General features: G+C 41.6%; 2 protein-coding genes across 3 annotated transcripts in view; both read left to right on the top strand.

The window, feature by feature from the left end:
- parvin (beta-parvin) overlaps nt 1–4,155 on the top strand; it is a 34,700-nt gene extending 30,545 nt beyond the window's left edge. The window contains exon 8 of the mRNA XM_067156711.2: nt 1,403–4,155. Within this exon, the coding sequence (XP_067012812.1) occupies nt 1,403–1,479 (77 nt within the window). The 3' untranslated portion in view covers nt 1,480–4,155. The remainder of the gene's footprint in view (nt 1–1,402) is intronic.
- A 14,909-nt stretch (nt 4,156–19,064) lies between these two features.
- Nucleotides 19,065–19,661, top strand: part of LOC136884144 (alanine--glyoxylate aminotransferase) — a 53,533-nt gene continuing 52,936 nt past the window's right edge. The window contains exon 1 of one of the 2 annotated variants that reach the window (XM_068229917.1): nt 19,065–19,198. Coding sequence is in view for 1 of the 2 variants with exons in the window: in XM_068229914.1 (XP_068086015.1) it covers nt 19,333–19,377 (45 nt within the window). In the remaining variant the exon portion in view is untranslated. Of the gene's footprint in view, nt 19,199–19,220; nt 19,378–19,661 lie in introns of those variants that run through there. The other variant, XM_068229914.1, reaches the window with a different exon arrangement.

Here is a 19,661-nt window from a genome sequence, read left to right on the forward strand (position 1 = left end):
CCTAATTTGATCAGTTATTTCACAATTTTTCTTAAAGGTAAATACTTTCCCGTTTCAAGCCAAGTTTGTAAAATTTTGCAAAAATGTTGTGATTTCGCGCTTTGCGAGAAACAGGTGCCTTGACATACAGTGCATTCCAAAGAGATGCTAAGTAAAGAACAAAAATGGCGTTCAGGACAGCTGTTCAGCACACAGATGGACTTACTGTATTTTCTCACGTAATTAACGCACTTCAAAAAATACAGGCGAAAACTTTGGATGCTTAAATTATTAAAGGAATTCAGATATTTAAAAATTATTTACAATTCATTTATATTTAAAAGATACACATACATAATATAACCGCAATATTGGTTTATTTGTGGTTATCGACATTTGGTGTAAAATTCCGGTGTGATATTTTTTTCTGAAAAAGCCAATAAGGTACATCAAGTAAGTTGGACATGTGAGCTTGAAGTACCGACACTGGAAAATATTCTTCCCATCACGAGCTGACAATACAACCTGAAGTGAAATAAACTTGAACCAATAAAAGTACATTTCGTGCAAGTACATAATAATGGCTCATTGCCATCGCACTCTGAGAGACTTATTTGCTTTTACAGAAATTGATGTTTGCGCATGGGAATATGATAGACATGCACGAGGTGAGCCAAACATGTCAAATACGTGAACATTTCTTTTTCTCCACTTTAGACCCAAAAGTATTGGGATGCGTAAATCATACAAGAGTGCAAATAACAGTCAAAGAAGTGGCTACTCAACTTGACATTTCTGTGGGGAGTGCCAACACAATTATTCACTGAATATTGAATTTTCACGACCGCATTGTAATCGAAACAGACTTTTAACGTATTAGGTCGTGTTACGTACATATAGTACATGTTGAAGAGATGTTAAGTACAGGACAAAAATGGCCAGCCGGACACCGGTGGGATCCGAACCCACAACCGACGCGAAATCGAGAGGTATATGTAGATAGATTTCACAATATTTTTTTTAAGTATAGAGTTTTTGTGTGATTTAAACTTCTGTTTTTAATTAAATTTGACTAGTTTGGTTCATCCTCAAGAATAGGTACATCTCTGCAAAATTCATGTGAATTCTGTTGTTAAGTTATGAAATATGAGGTCAGAATAGCTAAATTCATTTTTTATTCAATGGCCAAGGAGTAAATGATGCAGTCCAAACAAGAAACATCATGGGAGTTACAAAGCAGTGTTGTGTTCATATGTCACACCATAACTGAAGCATACACCTCTTTTAAAAAAATATCTAAAATTAGAAAAAAGAAAATCCTACTGGAAATATTTGCCTGGCAATCGGTACAGAGACTAAGGAAGTGTCATTTATCAGATGAAGAAATGAAGGTAAGAATCTAACAGTGTTTTATTCTTTGCAGATATTGTCAACTTGGACTTGAAGTCTACATTACGAGTCCTCTACAATTTATTTACCAAGTACAAGAACATGAGCTAGCCGACTCTCAGTGAGCGAAGAACAAGCCTGCTGGTGGAGTATTATAATATGTTGATATTTAAAAGCTTTTACTGCCACATTATGGTGCTAACCTTCCAGTTTCATATTCTCTTTAAACAGAACTGTGTCAGTGCTTGCCGAGTTGCTACTTGAACATGCACGTGTTTTACTCATGAAGTGGATCTAATGCTCTGTATCCTACCAGGTAGTCAGTACTTACTGTACATTATATTATTTTTAATATTGTATATCAATGTAATTAAACAAGTCCACCTCCATATCAGAATGATTAGCGCTATTAGCTGTCGCGCTGGGGAGCCCAAGTTTGATTCTCGGTACTGCCAGAAATTTAAAATTGGTCTTGTCTGCAACCATACCTTCATCCTTTATTCTTATACTTCCTCTTTACCTGCAGATGAACCTGGTCAGGCACTAAAAATTCCTCTAATAAGATGATGAAAGGTTTTTATATTCAGGGTGATATTCAGAAGACTGTCCATAGATATCCACAGCTACTATGTAGCAGTCGAGTGACCGCTTTCCAATAACTCGTAATGCACCTTACGAAGCCTTCTGGCACTCGATCTTCAGGCTGTCACGTAACTCGTCATCGTCATGTAACCTTTCCATTGTTTAATAATTATTATGTTATGCCTTGAATGAAGTTATATTCTTCTATAATAATAAACTGTCTTGTATTGTGATTTTGTACATTGTGGTGTGCATTATTTTACTTACTCCTTGGCACTACCGCCCCTGTCTTCCTTGACAGCTTCTGCCCAGACTTCTTCATTCCATGCCGTCTTTTAATTTCCAGAAAACCGGGCAAGTTGGCCGTACGGTTAGGGGCACGCAGTTGTTTCCTTGCATGCGGCGGATAATGGGTTTAAATCCCACTATCGGCAGCCCTGAAGATGGTTTTATATTTTCACACCAGGCAAATGCTGGGGCTGTACCTTAATTGAGGCCACAGCTGCTTCCTTTCTACTCCTAGGCATTTCCTATCCCATCGTCGCCATAAGACCTATCTGTGGCGGTGCGACATAAAGCCCCTAGCATTATTTCCCAGACTCCTAATTAATTACAAATTACTGTAGAACTGTGATCATCTGGGCTTGCTCGGGGATCTGCCATTGCCGGATTATCAAGGTCTTTTTTTACAATTTGCTTTACATCCCAGCAACACAGACAGGTCTTACGGCGACGATGGGATAGGGAAGGGCTAGGAGTGGAAAGAAAGTGGCTGTGGCATTGATTAAAGTACAGCCCCAGCATTTGCCTGGTGTGAAAATGGGAAACCACAGAAAACCATCTTCAGAGCTGCTGACAGTGGGGTTCGAACCCGCTACCTCTCGAATACTGGATACTTGCTGCACTTAAGCGACTGCAGCTATCGAGCTTTCTAAGGTAATTTTTAAAAAATCTGGTTTACACAAGAGGACTGGCCTCTCCCCTTTCACTTCTTTGTCAAAGTAATTCCTTGCTGTTCTCATCTGTCCATCCTCACAACATATCAAAACCATTGTAGCCTGCATCTTCCTGTTTGCTTCATTTCTAATATTGTCTTTCCTGGTCTTTTGGTTCATTCTTCTGATGAATTTCATTTCTGTTGATTGGATTTTATTATTTGCCTTGTTATGCAGGGTACATATTTCGAGTCCATACGTGAGAATTGGAATGAAGTAGGTATAAAATATAGTCAATTTTGCTTTCTGGGGTATTTTATCATCCCAGAGTAGATTTCTCACTTAAGTTGAAACTTCTGCCACCTGGGCGACTGCCCTAAATGCAGATCAGTATTGATTGATTGATTGATTGATTGATTGATTGATTGATTGATTGATTGATTGATTGATTGATTGATTGGTTCTCATCAATATCACGCAGCCGAGATTCATAAATGGTGCTCGTCATCCGCGACTTTGGGGGTTGCATTCGTACGTGACCGGTAATTAATTCACACCTGAGAAACAACAAGGCTTCACCAATTTTCCAATCGCTAGAATTCAGTTCCCGTCCTATTAGCTCCCAGCATTGCTGTAACCCTTCCTTTACTTATTAACTGTTCCTCACAAATCACAAATGCCATATTGCACAGTTAATGATTCACAAAATTCGAGTTGCAGAGCATCCTTTGTTTCAATAAAGGAAATGTTGCGTCGAGAAATCAAGAAATTCGTGTAACCGAATTTAGAGTAAGAGAAATAAATACACATGAAGAATTGGACAAATGGCCCGGAAATGTGCGAAGTATTCTTTCATGTCATCTAACAGTTAATGAATTTACTGCAGGTATATGCGTAGTGGTTGCTTGCCGGCAGTTCTCATTCCTAGGATACGGATAGACTTCCGAATATTACCCTGTACTTTGTTTTAACTTCTAGTGGAATGTTAACACTTGACTGTGCAAAATTGAAGGTGCCTTTACTGCTACAGTAGAGCAGAGACTTCCATGAAAGCTGTAACTTTGGCAGCCAGAAGTGACTGACGTTTACTATAGTTATAACCTTATTTATATGTTATTTTTTCATAGTAAATAACTATCACTAGGAAGAGTTTATACAGTATATATATGTACCGTAAGAACCATTGTTTAATAATTGTAATTATGTTATGTCTCGAATGAAGTTATATTCTTGTATAATAATAAACTGTCTTGTATTGTAATTTTGTAAACTGTGATGTACAATATTTTACTTACTCCTTGGTGCTACAGCCCTTGAAGATCCTTGTCTTCCTTGACAACTTCTGCCCAGACTTCTCCATCCCATGCTTTAGTTTGCCGTCTTTTAATTCCTATCCTCCTCAGGTCCTCTTCTACATTATCCAGCCACCTGGTTCTAGGCCTGCCCTTTACTTGACATCCTCCTGGCTTTTCAGTGAACCCTTCTTGACCCTACTATCCTCTGGCAAACTTTGCACATGGCCCAGCCTTCTCACACAGTTCTTCTTGGTCGCATAACTCACTGAGTATCGTTCAGTGGAGTTCACCGGCAGTCGCTGTGACGCGCCGACTTTGTTAATTATTGAGGGGGGTATAATATACTGGCGTATGGCCTCCGGAGAGGCCTGGTGCAGGTCTTTTTCTCGTAAGCGGCCTATTAGGCGACCTGCATGTCTGTGAAGTAGAGGTCCCTACCTAGGATGATTTCTAAAGTTGAATACGCCACACACACACCCAGTCCCCGAGCCATTGGAATTAACCCGGCCGGGAATCGAACCCGGGACCCTCTGAACCGAAGGCCAGTACGCTGACCAATTCAGCCAACGAGTCGGCCAGTGGGAGGTACAATTAACATGAACACAGGCATGTGAAATGAACAACTAGTGATGGGCAGTCTGAGACGAGGTCTCGGGATTCCTCGGGATTCCTCGAGACTAGCGCAGGCACTATTTCTCGCGAGAAATTTCGAGAGATCTCGAGAGCGTTGTCCCCGTAGTGTGGCGAGCAGCGTGTCGTAGGCCTACAGGTAGTTGGAGCTGAATGTTTGTTCCGAGTATGCGAATAGCCAACCACGGGCCTTCTCAGTGTCGTAAATACGTGTCAACAAGCGACTAGGGCGTTCATTTTACCGAGGTCTATTTTGACGCAGTATAACATACTTATAAAGGATACGCATTCTGGCATTGTATGCAGTGGTAAGTACAGGAATGAGAGGTTTAAGTACAGAACCAGACGGCTACTGTAGGTACACGTACCTGGATACTAGAGGCGTGCATTATTCGAACTCGAGACGAGACAACCACCATTACACGTGAGTGGAATGTGTAATCTAAAATGCTTGAGTTTGCTCCAATTTTTTCGACAGGTAGGTGTACATCGTTATCAGACCCCACATTCAATAACATATGACCACTGCTTTTGTTTACCGATATTTTGGTGGCGAAGGAAATAATTCCTTACAATGTTAAAAAGTATTCGCGTCATAATTAGGTACTTCGATATATGACTGTGTAATTGTGTCTACTTGTACGCGACAACTTGAAGACGATGTCCGAAACGCAACGTAAGTCGTGGTGGATGTCGGTTATTTTGAAGAGATGTCGCATAGCACAGCCCGCTGTGTTGCTTATTCAAAGGACTTTGGCAGAAATACTTCTGGGATGATCCGACACTTAAAAACACATAATATAAATGAGGAGGGATAGTCAGAGAACACCTCCGGCCCGGTCTAAATCACAAGGAGCTACCCTGCCGACAACGATTGTGAGGCACCCAGGTGGGTTTACATACTAATAATAGTTATTGACAAATTATACGGGTTATTCAGCTAAGAAGTCCACCTGACATAACTCGTGAACAGTTTAAGATACTGGCATTCTGTCTTCACTTTCGTTAATGGTATTAAGCTCATAGTTCAACATGCAGTGCTTTCCTAGGCTTTTGACAAAATTTATCGTCACGCACGTTTCCATATGAGAACTGCTGACGGTAACTATCAAGCTTACACTTTTAGTTACTGGGACGTCGCACAGCTCGCAGCACATGAAAATCGGTCTCAAGAGCGTTGCCCATCAGAATTGGAGCAAAGTCGGGCATATTAGATTACACGTTCCACTCATGTGTAATAGGGGTTGCTTATGTAGCAAAACACATCTTCGCCGTCTCAGGTTCGAATAATGCACGCCTCCAATATCCAAGTAGGTGTACAGTCTATCTACAGTTATTCAAAAATTATGCATTGTTATTCAGCTGAGACGTCCACTCCAAATAAGTCGTGAACAGTTTAAGATACTGACATTCTGTTTTCACTTTCATTAATGGTATTAAGGGGTGCATAGTTGAACATGCAGTACTTTTCAAGGCTTTTGACAAAATGTTTTGGCTCACACGTTTTCATATGAGAACGTTATTTCACACAATAACTGCCAATGATATACTATTAAGTTTACAATCGTAATTACTGGTACGTCGCGCAGCTTGCACTATGGGAGGGTCGGTCTTGAGATTCACAAACACAGAACAGAACAATAATAGAGCTTGTTTCTCAAATACGTTTTTGAACAAGTCTTATGTATGGAATTTTCCATAATATTCACAAGTAAACAGAAAAATAGAACATTCATAAATAAATATTTTGTAGGAATGTTTTATGTACGAAGCAGTCAAAAATAATCACGAGTAAAAAAATTAGAAGTTGCTTCATAAATACATTTTCTTAATAAATGTCCTATTATTGTATATTATTCATTTCATGATATAAAACCATCTACCACCTTCTCCAGAATTAATGCCTTAGCAGCCTCTGAAGACTAACAAACTCCACATTTTTGCGGGGCGGGGGGTGGGAGAGATGGAAAAATGCCTTGCCCGCCTCCCCCCCACCCCCCTTAAAGTCGGCACCACTGATCGCTATTGTCTACGGTCATCTGCCTTCAAAGAGGTTCGTGAGTTGCATCTTTGGTCTGGTCTAGCTGTCTTCTGGGAGCTCTTCCACGTGGCCTGAAGATATTTCTGGACGTCATGGGTAAACCATCGTAAATGGTAAAATTACTAGTTTTTGAAATGGAAATCCACAGCCTGTTTCCAGTCATCTGACCGGGTCAGGGATGGAATGAATGAAGCCCCAATCTAACGGCGAGGATACGAATCGTGCCGGCTTCCGAAGCCAGAGAATGACTGACAGATGAAACGATATGAGGGCGTTGCTGGAATGAACTAAGACAGGGAAAACCGGAGTATCCAGAGAAAAACAACCTGATCCGCCTCTGCTTTGTCCAGCACAAATGTCACATGGAGTGACCGGGATTTGAACAATGGAACCCAATGGTAAGAGGGCGGCGTGCTGCCACCTGAGCCACAGAGGCTACAGTTTGAGGTTCTCATCATATGTTACTTGGTTTGGTTGTGTCTACTTATGGGTAGTTTGTACCTTTTGTAGGAATGAAGAAAAGCTTTGTGATATTGTCGTGTATATGTAAGGAGAACCCAGCGATAAACAGTGATGAGTTGGGCCCAGATGTTTATGACCTAAAAATATTAGAAATACAATCTGTGACAATAAAGTTTGGTGAATAGTCTTGTACTATCAACATAGTGACTTTACTGTCCTTCGAAATAGTCGCCTTCCATAACTATGCAGTGCTGAGATCGGCGGTACATGTCCTGGAAACTTTGCAAGAACGCTTCCTTTGGGATGGCGTTCAAAAGCCTCGTCACGTTTCGTTGGATGTCAGGAATATTGTCAAATCTCTTTCCTTTCAATACAAGATAAAGTCATGGGAATAGGAAGAAGTCTGGAGGATTGAGATATGGCGAGTATGGGGGATGTTCAATTTGCACCACCCCCTTTTTTTGCCATGAACTGTTTGACGATATTGGTTGTGTGTGGGCGAGTGTTGTCATGGACACAAAACCATGAACCTTGTTGTGCGTACTGGGGCCGTACCTCCGTAGACGTTTCATGAAACGGGTCAAAATTTCAATGTACTGTGCAGCATTCAACGTCGTTCCCTCCGGTAAAAATTCCTTGTGGATAATACCTTGATTATCGAAAAAGATGATGAGCAATCGTTTGGATGCGTGACTTTTCGGCTCTGACCTTTTTCCGACGAGGGGATCCCAGAGAACGCCATTCCATGCTTTGCCGTTTCGTTTCAGGGTCATACCTGAGACACCAGGTTTCATTCTCAGTGACAATACAGCTCAAGAAATTTGGTGTCGCATTCGCCGTTTCGACAAAATCCTGTGAAGCCTCTGAACGTGCCTCCTTCTGATCGTCAGTCGTCTTCCTCTTCCCTAACGTCTGGGTAACGATTTGTCGCACGGATTCACGGTTAATCTGCAGTTCATCCGCTATCATGTGCACAGTTAATCGCCGATCGTTCGTGATTAATGTCCTCACCTTCTCAATGTTTTCGTCACTGACGGCGGTCGCCAGTCTTCCGCTAGGGGGGTTGTCAGAAACACTTTCCCGGCCTCCTTGAAAACGGACGAACCACTCGTACACACATTTCAAGGACAGTGCTTCATCTTCATAAACACTTACCACCATCGCATGCCTTTCTTTCGGTGTCTTGCCAAGCTTAAAACAAAATCGTACATTGATATTTTGGTCGTTCATGTTCCTGTTCGCATTTCAGAACCAATGAACTAAACACGCACTGTGTCAAACAGGTCTTACACGGCACACATACGATGCTCAACTGAACAACGTTGGGAGCAGGTGGTCAAAACCAAAAATATAAAGAAATAAATTATGAAATGTCATAAACATCCGGGCCCTAGTGATGACTGATCGTACAACAGTTCAACTTTATCCCATCAGCCTCCTTATCGCATTAGCTCTCATGGTAGTTGACCATGGTCAGAACTGATGCCTTACCTTAAAAGTACCAAAATATGCGCCTCAGCAGATTCTCTTCACTCTCCTGTTAAAGTTAGTGAAATATCACTTACGATAGCTTATCTCTGACGTCCTTATTTTCTTTCCGTATAACATGCCGAAAGAACTGCAGGGACGCCTGTCTAACAAGCATTGAAAGTCGATTCGTGATACCAAGCTCTTCGATTATGGAAGAGTTAGATTTTTCTCCGTCCAAGGTACTTGTAGCATCCTCTGCCAACACCATATTTCAGATGCATTGATCCGGTTGTTTTGTCTTTGGCATTCACCGTCCATGATTCACAGCCGAACCCATGTGGGTGGCGAACACAGATGAATACACCCACGGTCTCCCCTGCCTGTCGTAAGGGATGACCAAGGGATGATTGAATTAGAACCATGAAACTACTTGTTATTAGTACCATCACGCGGGAAAAACCATGGGTCACCTCAAGGTAGATGGAGTATATTAGGTAGCCCATTCCCGCTCACAGCGCTCTCATTGGTTGATCGCGCGTGACGTAGCCGGGAGGGATAGAAGCGCGCGGCTGCATTACCTGCATGCAGCATAAACCTCGATAATTAGGTAAAATAAGTTCAATTTCTTATAAATAATCAAAAGGTTTGCATTATTATAATAAAGTGGTACTTTACATACCACCTGCAATCAGTGATATTTATAGTACTGTTGATAGAAAAATAGAAGAAACTCTGAGTAATTACATCTTAAAAGCCGGCTGTAAGAACAATACATACATAGAAACACTGGAATAGTTATTGGTTTAATTGTATTTAAAACTCACGTTTTGATATGATGACTTAGGAAGTTGTTGAAGAAGCTGAAGCTGCCCACAGTCGACTCTTTTTCGCTGAATACTTCTTCATAGCATCTATATGATGTTTCTTTGTTGAGGTGACGTATTCTAATAAAAGTTCTAGTTCTGACGTACAGTGATATAATATTCTCGTCAAGTTCTGGAAATTTTGATTTAATTATAGAAATCAAAGTCTGCATTACTCTTTCGCATTTAGAAATATAAATCCCGTGAAAACTGCCAAACAGTACCTCAAACTGGATAACTTTTTGATACCATTCTTCGGTTGGACGAGTAAGGCCTCCTTTTGAAATGATTGATAACCAGTCGTGAGGCACTTCCTGTGGCAAGGCAAACATTTCACCTTCATCATCCAAGCTGTCATCAACAGAGCGACATTTGAAAGGTATTTAATTGCATTCTGGTTTACGTTTTCAGTTTCGAAGTCCTGGCGAAAGTCTTCCATCGTTAACAACTCCAACGTTTCTTCCTGTTCATCTACGGGTACAGTTGTTAACGGCCCCTCAAAAGCATCTATACATAGTTCATTGCTTACGAAGCTCAAGAAATCTTCCTCATTATCAGCATCAGGATGAAAAATACCCGTATCACTCGGCGATGAATTATTTTCAGCTTCCACTGACACACTACAGGAGAGAGGGATTTCATTACTCCCTGTGAGTAATAGAAGTCGAATTCTGTTACGAACTTCAAAAGTGGACGGATTGCTATTTAAAAAAAAAAACCTCATAGGCCACGGACACGTGAAAAAAAAATTCTCCAAACAGTCTTGGTTTAATCTGGCAGTTAAAAATATAAGACATATTTGCATGTTTCATGTCTTCAAAAAGCCCTAAGGGAGAGTTCATAGATATTATGAACCCCTTCTGAAACGGAAGTAAAGGTTTACGTTTACCAAATTTCACTTGTGTAATCACCTCCAGAAAGCGCTTCAGAGTATTTTCCTGACTCCTTAAGTTTAAGCCGTATCCACTCCTAAGGGGAGTCTTTTCATGGGCGCCCACAAGGGGGGGGCACTTGCCCCCCCCCTGGAATTCTAAAGATGTTGATGTTCAATTGTTTAATGTCATACCAGATTATTTCATAAACTGAAATTACTGACAGTCATCTAGCATATGTTATAACTGGAAGTTTCTGTAAACAATTTAATGTTGCTGACGTTATATTGGTTTTTATATTCAAGAAAATTGTTAATGTGCCCCCTCCTGGAAAAGATCCTGCGGGCGCCCATGAGTCTTTTCATCTTTAGGCGCCCTGGAGTTCAACACGTCGAAGGTGTCGTTGACTAGCTCGATGAAGTTGCTTTCAACGTCCTTGTTTAAAGTACACTGACTTAGCAAATGTCATGGGATAGTCACCTAATAGCGTTTGGGGCCTCCCCTGGCCCTGCGAACTGCAGTGAGACGCCGTGGAAGTGAGTCGACAAGTCCCTGGTAATCCTCTGGACGCAGCTGACACCAAATCGTTTGCAGAGCGGCCGCCAATGCTGGTCTGTTCGTGGGTGCAGGATCCATGGCACGGAGCCTGCGTTCCAGGACATCCCAGATATGCTCGATAGGCTCCTGGGTGGCCATGGCAGTCGTTGGACCTCCGCTGCATGTTCCTGGAACCATTCCCGGGCGACGTGGGAGCGATGTGGCGACGCGTTATCATCTTGAAACACCGCAGAACCGTCTGGGCCCTGGAAGGCCAAAAATAGGTGGTGATGGTCTCCGAACAGCTCAACATACCGCGTACTATTCAAAGTCTCTTCCAGAACAACTAGGGGGCCCATTCCATACTAGGAAAATGCACCCCAGACCATAACAGACACACCAGCGCCTTGGACCTCACATTCGAGGCAGGCGGGATCCATCGCTTCATGTGGTCTGCGCCATACACGTTGCCTTCCATCGGCATGGTGCAGTTGAAATCGTGGTTCGTCCGACCATGTCACGTTACGCCATTGTTCCAGTGTCCATCCCTGGTGATTGGCGACAAATGAGCGTCGTTGTGCCCGATGACGTTGGGTTAACAGTGGCACTCGTGTGCGGCGCCGGCTCCCATAGAACCCATGTTCCTACGGATTGTCCACTGGGAGACGTGTCTAGCACGACCTATGTTGAATTGAGCCGTGATTTGTTGCACGGTTGCCCGTCTGTCACTATTCACAATCCGTCTCAAATGTCGCCGGTCACGGTCATCGAGGGTGGCTGGATGGCCGGTCGTTCGTCTATTGTGGTCGGTGATACCCGCATCCAACCATTCACGATGCACCCTAGACACGGCTGATCGTGTGAAGCCGAATTCTCGCACCACTTCCGAAATCGCACTTCCCATCCGTCGGGCACCGACCACCATACCCCGTTCGAACGGTGTCAGCTCACGACGACGTTCCATGTTACACCTGTCACATGTACAGCCACTGCTCACAAGGTCTCCTATACGACCGCCGCTGGCACAAGGGGCGTGTGCTGCGCAAACAACACATCTGCGCATCAGTGCTCCGCTATCACATGACATTTACTCAGTCAGTGTATACCGCACTGCCAGAGCTGTGCGCCTGGAAAATAACTGCGCAGCCATTCTCACATTCTGACGAGATCTGCCTGTTACACTCAGATGAGCCTCAGTAATATGATGTGTAGTTGATAGGTCCCCTGTTTTAGTTTGTAATAGGTGTTCTATTGTCTTCTTCTGAAATTCTGAACCATCAGCTAACGTCAAACCTTCATCTAAAAAGTGGTTTCTCAATAATTTCAAGAGGTGGGGTACGTCACAGAACACCCACACCTTCCTTTTATCGTCCACTGGAATGATACAAAAGCTCTTGTCCTTGTGTACTTTTAATTCCTTCGACACTTTGGCATTGGGGGGCCGATGACCTTCGATGTTAGGCCCCTTAAAACAACAAGCACACTTTGGCATTTTCCCCGCATGTCACAAGTTACTGCGACAATATGAATGTCACAAGCCTGAAGTTTACAAATGATGTTTCTGAACAACTCTGACGTAATTGTCATGTCGAAATCATAAAAAATGGGTTGGTTCAATGCAGCAAAGATCCCTCGAACCATCGCTACCTGGACGTTGCTGTGAGGCCCTAGTATGCGGTCATCAGATGAATCGTATGAAATGCGTCCGTCTATATTCATTTCATCAAATGTCAAAACCGCGATCTTTTCAGACTCCTTGTAATTTACTGCGCTGGCTTTCAACAGATATAGCACCTCTGTTAAAATTCCGGGCGTACATTTAAAGCGCCGAATCCATTTTTGTAACGTTGACCGACAATGGTAAAGGGATCTGCCCAGTGTTGCCAGTCAATTTTTCATTTAATAACCTAGATCATCATCCAATATAAGGTAGAAAAGCTAAATGAGAACTAGAAAAACGTTTAAAAATGAGCCAAATATTTATAGCACGGCTCGCCGGACGGGGAATAGAATTACTATTTGTTCTGCTAAATTAGCAAACTACTAAAATCGCAAACAATAGACATTTAGACCCTAATTATATACATTGAACTAGCCTTGACAGGTGTTGGTCGTGGTGATTATTGTTTTAACATGAAGTACAACTGGGCAACCATTCTCTATTATCGCTTATCAGAGGGAAAAAAGGAAGGGATTTATCACTTAGAAAAATGAAGGCATCGCCAAAAAAAAAAAAAAAAAAAAACAAGGGCGCGAAAGTGAAAGACTCCCTAGGCCTCGTGACCTATTACCGGCGGGGTCGGAAAAGAACAAGAGTTGACCAAGGGAGGTGGGATATGATAGATGAAAGTGAGGAGCCTGACACAAGTATGGACGTTTTGTGAGATCATGGGGCGATAGGATGAAAAGGGATATCGCAATACTACATCATAAAGGAACATTACATGCTCCCTCTGGACCAGTGGTGAGTCAGGTAGCGTACCATGAATGCGTGATCATAGCTAATTTCTCTGTTGCTACCACATCATACAAGAAGGGAACGTAGGGTGGGTGGGAGGGAGAAAGAGAGAAAGTCTTCGTCCATACTGGGTGAACCACAACGTCACATCACGTGAGGCACGTTGGATGAAATAAGCTAGATTAGCGGGGAAAAAGCTACAGCGGGAATATTGTTCTTCTGCTGCTAAACGTTGGATTAAATAAACTACGTTTGGCGGAAAAAAGCTAAGTTGGCAACGCTGCATCTGCCCGCAACACAGAAGAAGGAAAATGAAAGAAGGCAATGAACGAAGCGATGGCTGTTTCCGCCATTGTGTTTCCTCGCTACAAATGCATTTATAAAAAGGAAATGTTATGTACCGGTAGTTATTTGAATAACTCGCGGGCAAAAATGCTTCATCCTTTTTATTTATCGTCCATAATACATTACAAAATATAGTATAATATTCCTTAATCACGAGGAATTATGGGTGTCTCAGAGGGGGTGTGTTCACTCCTTGTAGGTCCATAAAAGCGTTTTCTTAACGTGGAATGAGATATAAGCTTCGGTCCGTCAGATCGCACTGCTAACGAGGAAGAGAGCAACCATGCATTCCTCATCATGTACGAGTATACTTCGTCACTTCATACTTCTGACGTAATTATATAGATAACAGAGTGCTGTATTTTAACTTCCTTTTGCTTCTACATCCTTATAGAACACATTGTCTGCTGTTAAAGGAATAAATATTTTTCTTTTCATAGATAGATCTGCTAAAATGAAATGCAATCTTTCAAGTTTAGTATTCTGTTTTTTTTGTTTTGTTTGGAATCGAACCCGTGATCATTGGTTGCACACCACCACTGATCTACCGAGGAAGCTAATAAACCAGTGAACGACGGGTACGACCGCTTTTAATGCTGTAAAATTCTACATGTTAATTTAATAATAATAATAATAATAATAATAATAATAATAATAATAATAATAATAATAATAATAATAATAATAATGGTGCTGGGCTGAGTTGCTCAGGCGGTTGAGACGCTGGCCTTCTGATCATAGGCCCTAACTTGGCGGGTTTGATGCTGGCTCAGTCCGGTGGTATTTGAAGGTGCTCAAATACGTCACCCTTGTGTGGGTAGATTTATCCGCACGTAAAAGAACTCTTGTTGGACTAAATTCCGGCACCTTGGTTTCTCCGAAAACCGTAAAAGTAGTTAGTGGGACGTAAAAGCAATAACAATTAGTATTAATAATCATGGTTGCATAGCCTCTGGAAAGGCTTGATGGTGACCTATGAAGATGAAATGAATGGCAAAGACGCCATAAACACCCGGTTCCCAAGCCGGGGTAATTAAGAGTATGAGGAGGTTGATTCCAAGATTTGAATCGGGACCATCGGACCAAAGGCAAGCATTATATCCATTTAGCCACGAAATCAATATTTATTTATTTATTTATTTATTTATTTATTTATTTATTTATTTATTTATTTATTTATTTATTTATTTATTTATTTATTTATTTATTCTAATCTAATGTAAGCTAATCTAAACCCTAGGCTACCATTTCCACTGATCAAGTGTTCAGTACTGGCAGAGTAGCTTGTAAAACAGCCTTGACAACGCAGCAGGCTATTCCGGTCGCTATTGTTAGAGCCCTGCACGGATCCGCGAAGTTAGTGTCTTGGCGGGTGCAAACAGTATTGCAATGCAGATAATTTTGCTGATAATTTATACATAATAATGTTTATTGGTTTTTACTCAGGTAAAATCTCGACAAGTTAGTTTTTCATACATTTCATGCAGTTATTTTTGCTTGTGGTGAGGCGACCCTTGACACTGGTATGGGATTGTGGTGATATAAAGAGCCTTGAGTCCATAAAGCCGTAAATCAAAACTAAGCCTAACTGAAAGGAAGGAACAAAGGTTCCGAAAGAGAACCGCTCTATCTGTCGGTAGTTGTCGCTAGAGGAAATCCCTCATAAACAGTAACGGTGATTAAGAGGGGAGAGGGGAGCAGTAACCCCTCACCCCCGCCCCCGCCAACTTTGTAGAGAAAACATTACATTTTTATTACATTTTAGCCTGCTGAAACTAGGAATTATTAAGAAACAGTTTGTGCAAATTTTTAATTATTAACAAAATTATTATCGAAAATACGCACAAAATGTCGTTCGTCGCGGTTAACCGATTTGTATAGCGCCACAGCAAGTAGTGGAGACTTCGCAAATGCTATGAGGAAGGGTAAGGCGCCGTTCACACTAAGGCGATATGAGATAAGTGATGTATGGTAATGAATATATTGCTAGGAAGGTTCATGATACTGGGCGATAAATCGGCGCGATCTGGGCGATACAAATTTGGTGGGAACACAATTCTCACTGCATCAGTTACAAAAAATATGAGTTCAAACGTTCTAATGGCTTATTGGTTCAGGCGTAGGATGAGAAGAGAACGGGTGCAGGTTGGTAAGATTGTAGGGATGTACCCAGTATTTCCGTTCTCCCGTTGTCGAAAGCTGTCTCAACATGAATCAAAATTCAGGGCGTTTTATCGAATGAATTCTGAAAACTTTCATTTTCTGGAAAGCCTAGTATCACGAACCCTTGAAAAAAAAAAATAACACCCTTCAGGAAGGCCATTTCTTCAGATAAAAACTTCTGATTGCTATAAGGTAAGTAGATATGAATATAAAAAGCAGTATTAATAAAATTTAGCAGTTTTAATATGATAACTTTTTTACATATTTTTTTACAAATTGTACCAATCAGTTCCACTAAATTAATGAGAGGTATTACAGAACTGTCTTCTCTTGTTCCCGTCATGCTCACAGCTCGAAATATCGTACGATACTAATCGCTGAAGAGACTAGCAAGCTGCACTTCGAGAGATATGTCACTTGCGATATGTTGTTCAATCGCGCAGCTGTGAACCTTTTTCATCGCCTCCCTTTAGATTTCAAGTATCTGTCTGTGCGTGTCGCGTATCGTATATCACTTACGATATATCACTTATCTTATATCGCCTTAGTGTGAACGCGGCCTCACAGGGGTATTTTTTTGCCAAGGTCGTGGACACTGAGGTATGATTCACCTGCTTGCGGCGTGCATTCGTCACGCTGGCAGTCTCTTTAATATTGTCTGTTAGTTTCTTTGAGTGTAGTCAAATATTAAATGATTTTTAAAATTGTATAATCACGCCGTACTTATATTTAACTGCAATATGTGCATAATATTGTGTCTTCGGTGAAAGTATAGTAATGAATCAAAATCTATTATTGCCGCAGTTAAGTTAGTAAACTGACAACCTTTACCTTTCTGTCGAAATTCGCACAAAGAGCATCAAAAACTTACCATTTTGTAGCTTTTTTGTTCAGTTTTGATGTGTATAACCACCCCCCCCCGCCCCTCGCCCGGCTAATTTCTGTTGTCTGCATATTTTATGCCCCCCCACCCCCACTTCTAACCCCCAATCGCCGCTACTGCTCATAAATGTGTCACTGTAGTGGGGTTGGTGCCAGGTATAAGGTGTATTGTATTATGGTTAACAGAGCTATCCGTTAGAATAACTTCTGTGTAAAACAGTACAGTAAAATAGTTGCAATATACGCAGATTACCATTCGCGGATGCGGATGTGGGTAAGAATGAAGGAAGTGCGGGATGCGGAGCGGATGCGTATAATATCCACGCAGGGTCCATTGCCTGCAGCTCAAACCGCTTAAGGATTGACGTTCAGTAAACCAACAATCGAAAAGGGGTAACCTAGGATGACCTGATTACAAGCATGAAAATACGGACACTGCGAATGCCGTTGATTATTATGCCCTATTTAAGATAAGAATTTCTTAATACGAGCCACTGACCTCACCAAGAGTAGGCCTACCAATTATATAGACAAAGACAAAGAGACCTCCGTACAGGCCATGAAGGCCCTTGGAGGAGTGGAAGGTAAAGGCTTTCACCATTTTTAACCGCGGCACGTGATGGGGTAGAGTGGTTAGCTCTACGCCCGGCCGCCTTTGCCCCCAGGAATTAACCTGGTACTCATTTTTTTGTAGGCTGAGTGAACCTAAGGGCCATATGCACCTCCGGAAGTGGAAATCTCATTTCTTAAATTTTACGACTTCCTGACGGTGATTCGAACCCACGTCCTTCCGGGCGAACCAGGCAGCCCCTGTACCAATTATATAGCCTATAGAAAACAAGTGCTGATTATTATTCTTAAAAATTGAAGCGATCCAATTGTAGTACGTAAAGTGTTGAAGAAAAAGAAACATTTCCCTTTGCAAAAAGCTAATGAACATGAATATGTCTTTCCATTAATGAAACTCAAACGAACGATTTATTTGCATCACTTCACAGAGCATCTTTGGCGACCAAGGCCTACGGTAACGATTATTACCATACGTCACTTCCGTCACAGAAATTTTCGGATGACCGCCAGTCATAAGATATATTGTCCGGCTCCATGGCTAAATGGTTAGCGTGCTGGCCTTTGGTCACAGGGGTCCCGGGTTTGATTCCTGGCAGGGTCGGGAATTTTAACCATCATTGGTTTATTTCGCTGGCACGGGGGATGGATGTATTTGTCGTCTTCATAATAATTTCATCCTCATCACGACGCCTACGGCGTTAAATCGAAAGACCTGCACCTGGCGAGCCGAACTTGTCCTCGGACACTCCCCGCACTAAAAGCCATACGCCATTTCATAAAACATATTCATGTCAAAACGGTGTTCACTATGCAGAATAATACGTTGCCATTTTTACATTTTGTATATGGTACGTCTATCTCACTGGTTTGTTACATTTACTGCCAACCAAACAAACTGTAATTACACGATGAGAAATTACATCAGAGATTTGTGATAAAGTTTAAACAAGATATTTTAAAATATACGGGAGGGTTCACGGAAAAACGGGGCGATATAGCCTACGTCCCGTATATTTGTTGCTGGGACAACGGGGCACTTCAGAAAAATATGGGACAATTCCGTAAAATAAGGGACGTCTGGTCACCCTAGGGTAACTTAAGTCTAGTGGTAGTCCACGTCGTGGTCCCAGCATACGCCACTGATCTGCATAGTATCCAGTTTTGCCTGACTGTTGTCAGCTTTTGTTTTCAGTCATCACGTGATACTAGCTGTGTTTACCTTCCTCTGTTCTTTTGGCGGTCTTTGCGATTTTATTTCACAGTGCTTTTGAAGTTATTTTTAATTGAACACTTTAGTGCAGCGTAATATTAGTGCTCAATTTAAATGCGTAATACGTAACTTTAAACTAGTATTTCATTATCTTTAGGTTATCTCTAGGGCCCTTCATGTGCAATATTTTATCTTATCGACACCCGATGCTAAGAGAGCAGTTTCCAAGAAAAAGAATGCTTTCGGTCGCAGAACTCCTCTCAGCAGCCATTCTCGTGAGATGATGTGCTGCGTGATTGAATATTTTCAGAGGGAAAAAGATAACAGGGCGGTCTTTTTTACCTTTTGCTCAAGCGGTTCAGACTATTGCAGTCGGTCTTGGTTCAGAGAACAGTTAAAGCCACAAAAGTCAACAGGAGTAGGGTCTACTGGGTACTAAGGAAACAAAACTACTTTGCTGATGAACAAGCAGCGGGATCATCCAGGTTTAAAACTCCTGGGAAGAATGAAAATAGGTCTAAGAGGTTTTCATAATCGGATTCTTTTCAACAAGACGCTATTCGTAGACACGTTATTCTTATTTCCGCAGAAGAGAACATTCTACGTTGGAGAAATTACTCTGTACACTTGATAAAAAGCGGTCTCTTTCATGGATGTAAAAATTCCCCGATATTTCATTTATTGGTACTTCAGTGTAAATAAACGCTGTAACTCACATTTTTATCCAAAGTGCATTATACTATTCATGTTAGAATGAATATTTTTATTAACTGTTTTGAGTGCTTTTTTAAAACATTGAACGTTATTATTCTTGTCCTGCTTGCGTAATTGTAATCAATACCGGTAGTTGTATTATTCCGGTTTTTACAACGAGCTAGAAAAACGACTATTTCCGATTTTATAACATTAATTTTATTCTGAAGGCGAGGATGACTTGGTGCGGTCCTGATCTAGCGATGTCTTGTGTATCAGATGGTC

Source organism: Anabrus simplex, chromosome 12, assembly GCF_040414725.1.
Source record: "Anabrus simplex isolate iqAnaSimp1 chromosome 12, ASM4041472v1, whole genome shotgun sequence".
In the NCBI taxonomy this organism is placed as follows: domain Eukaryota; kingdom Metazoa; phylum Arthropoda; class Insecta; order Orthoptera; family Tettigoniidae; genus Anabrus; species Anabrus simplex.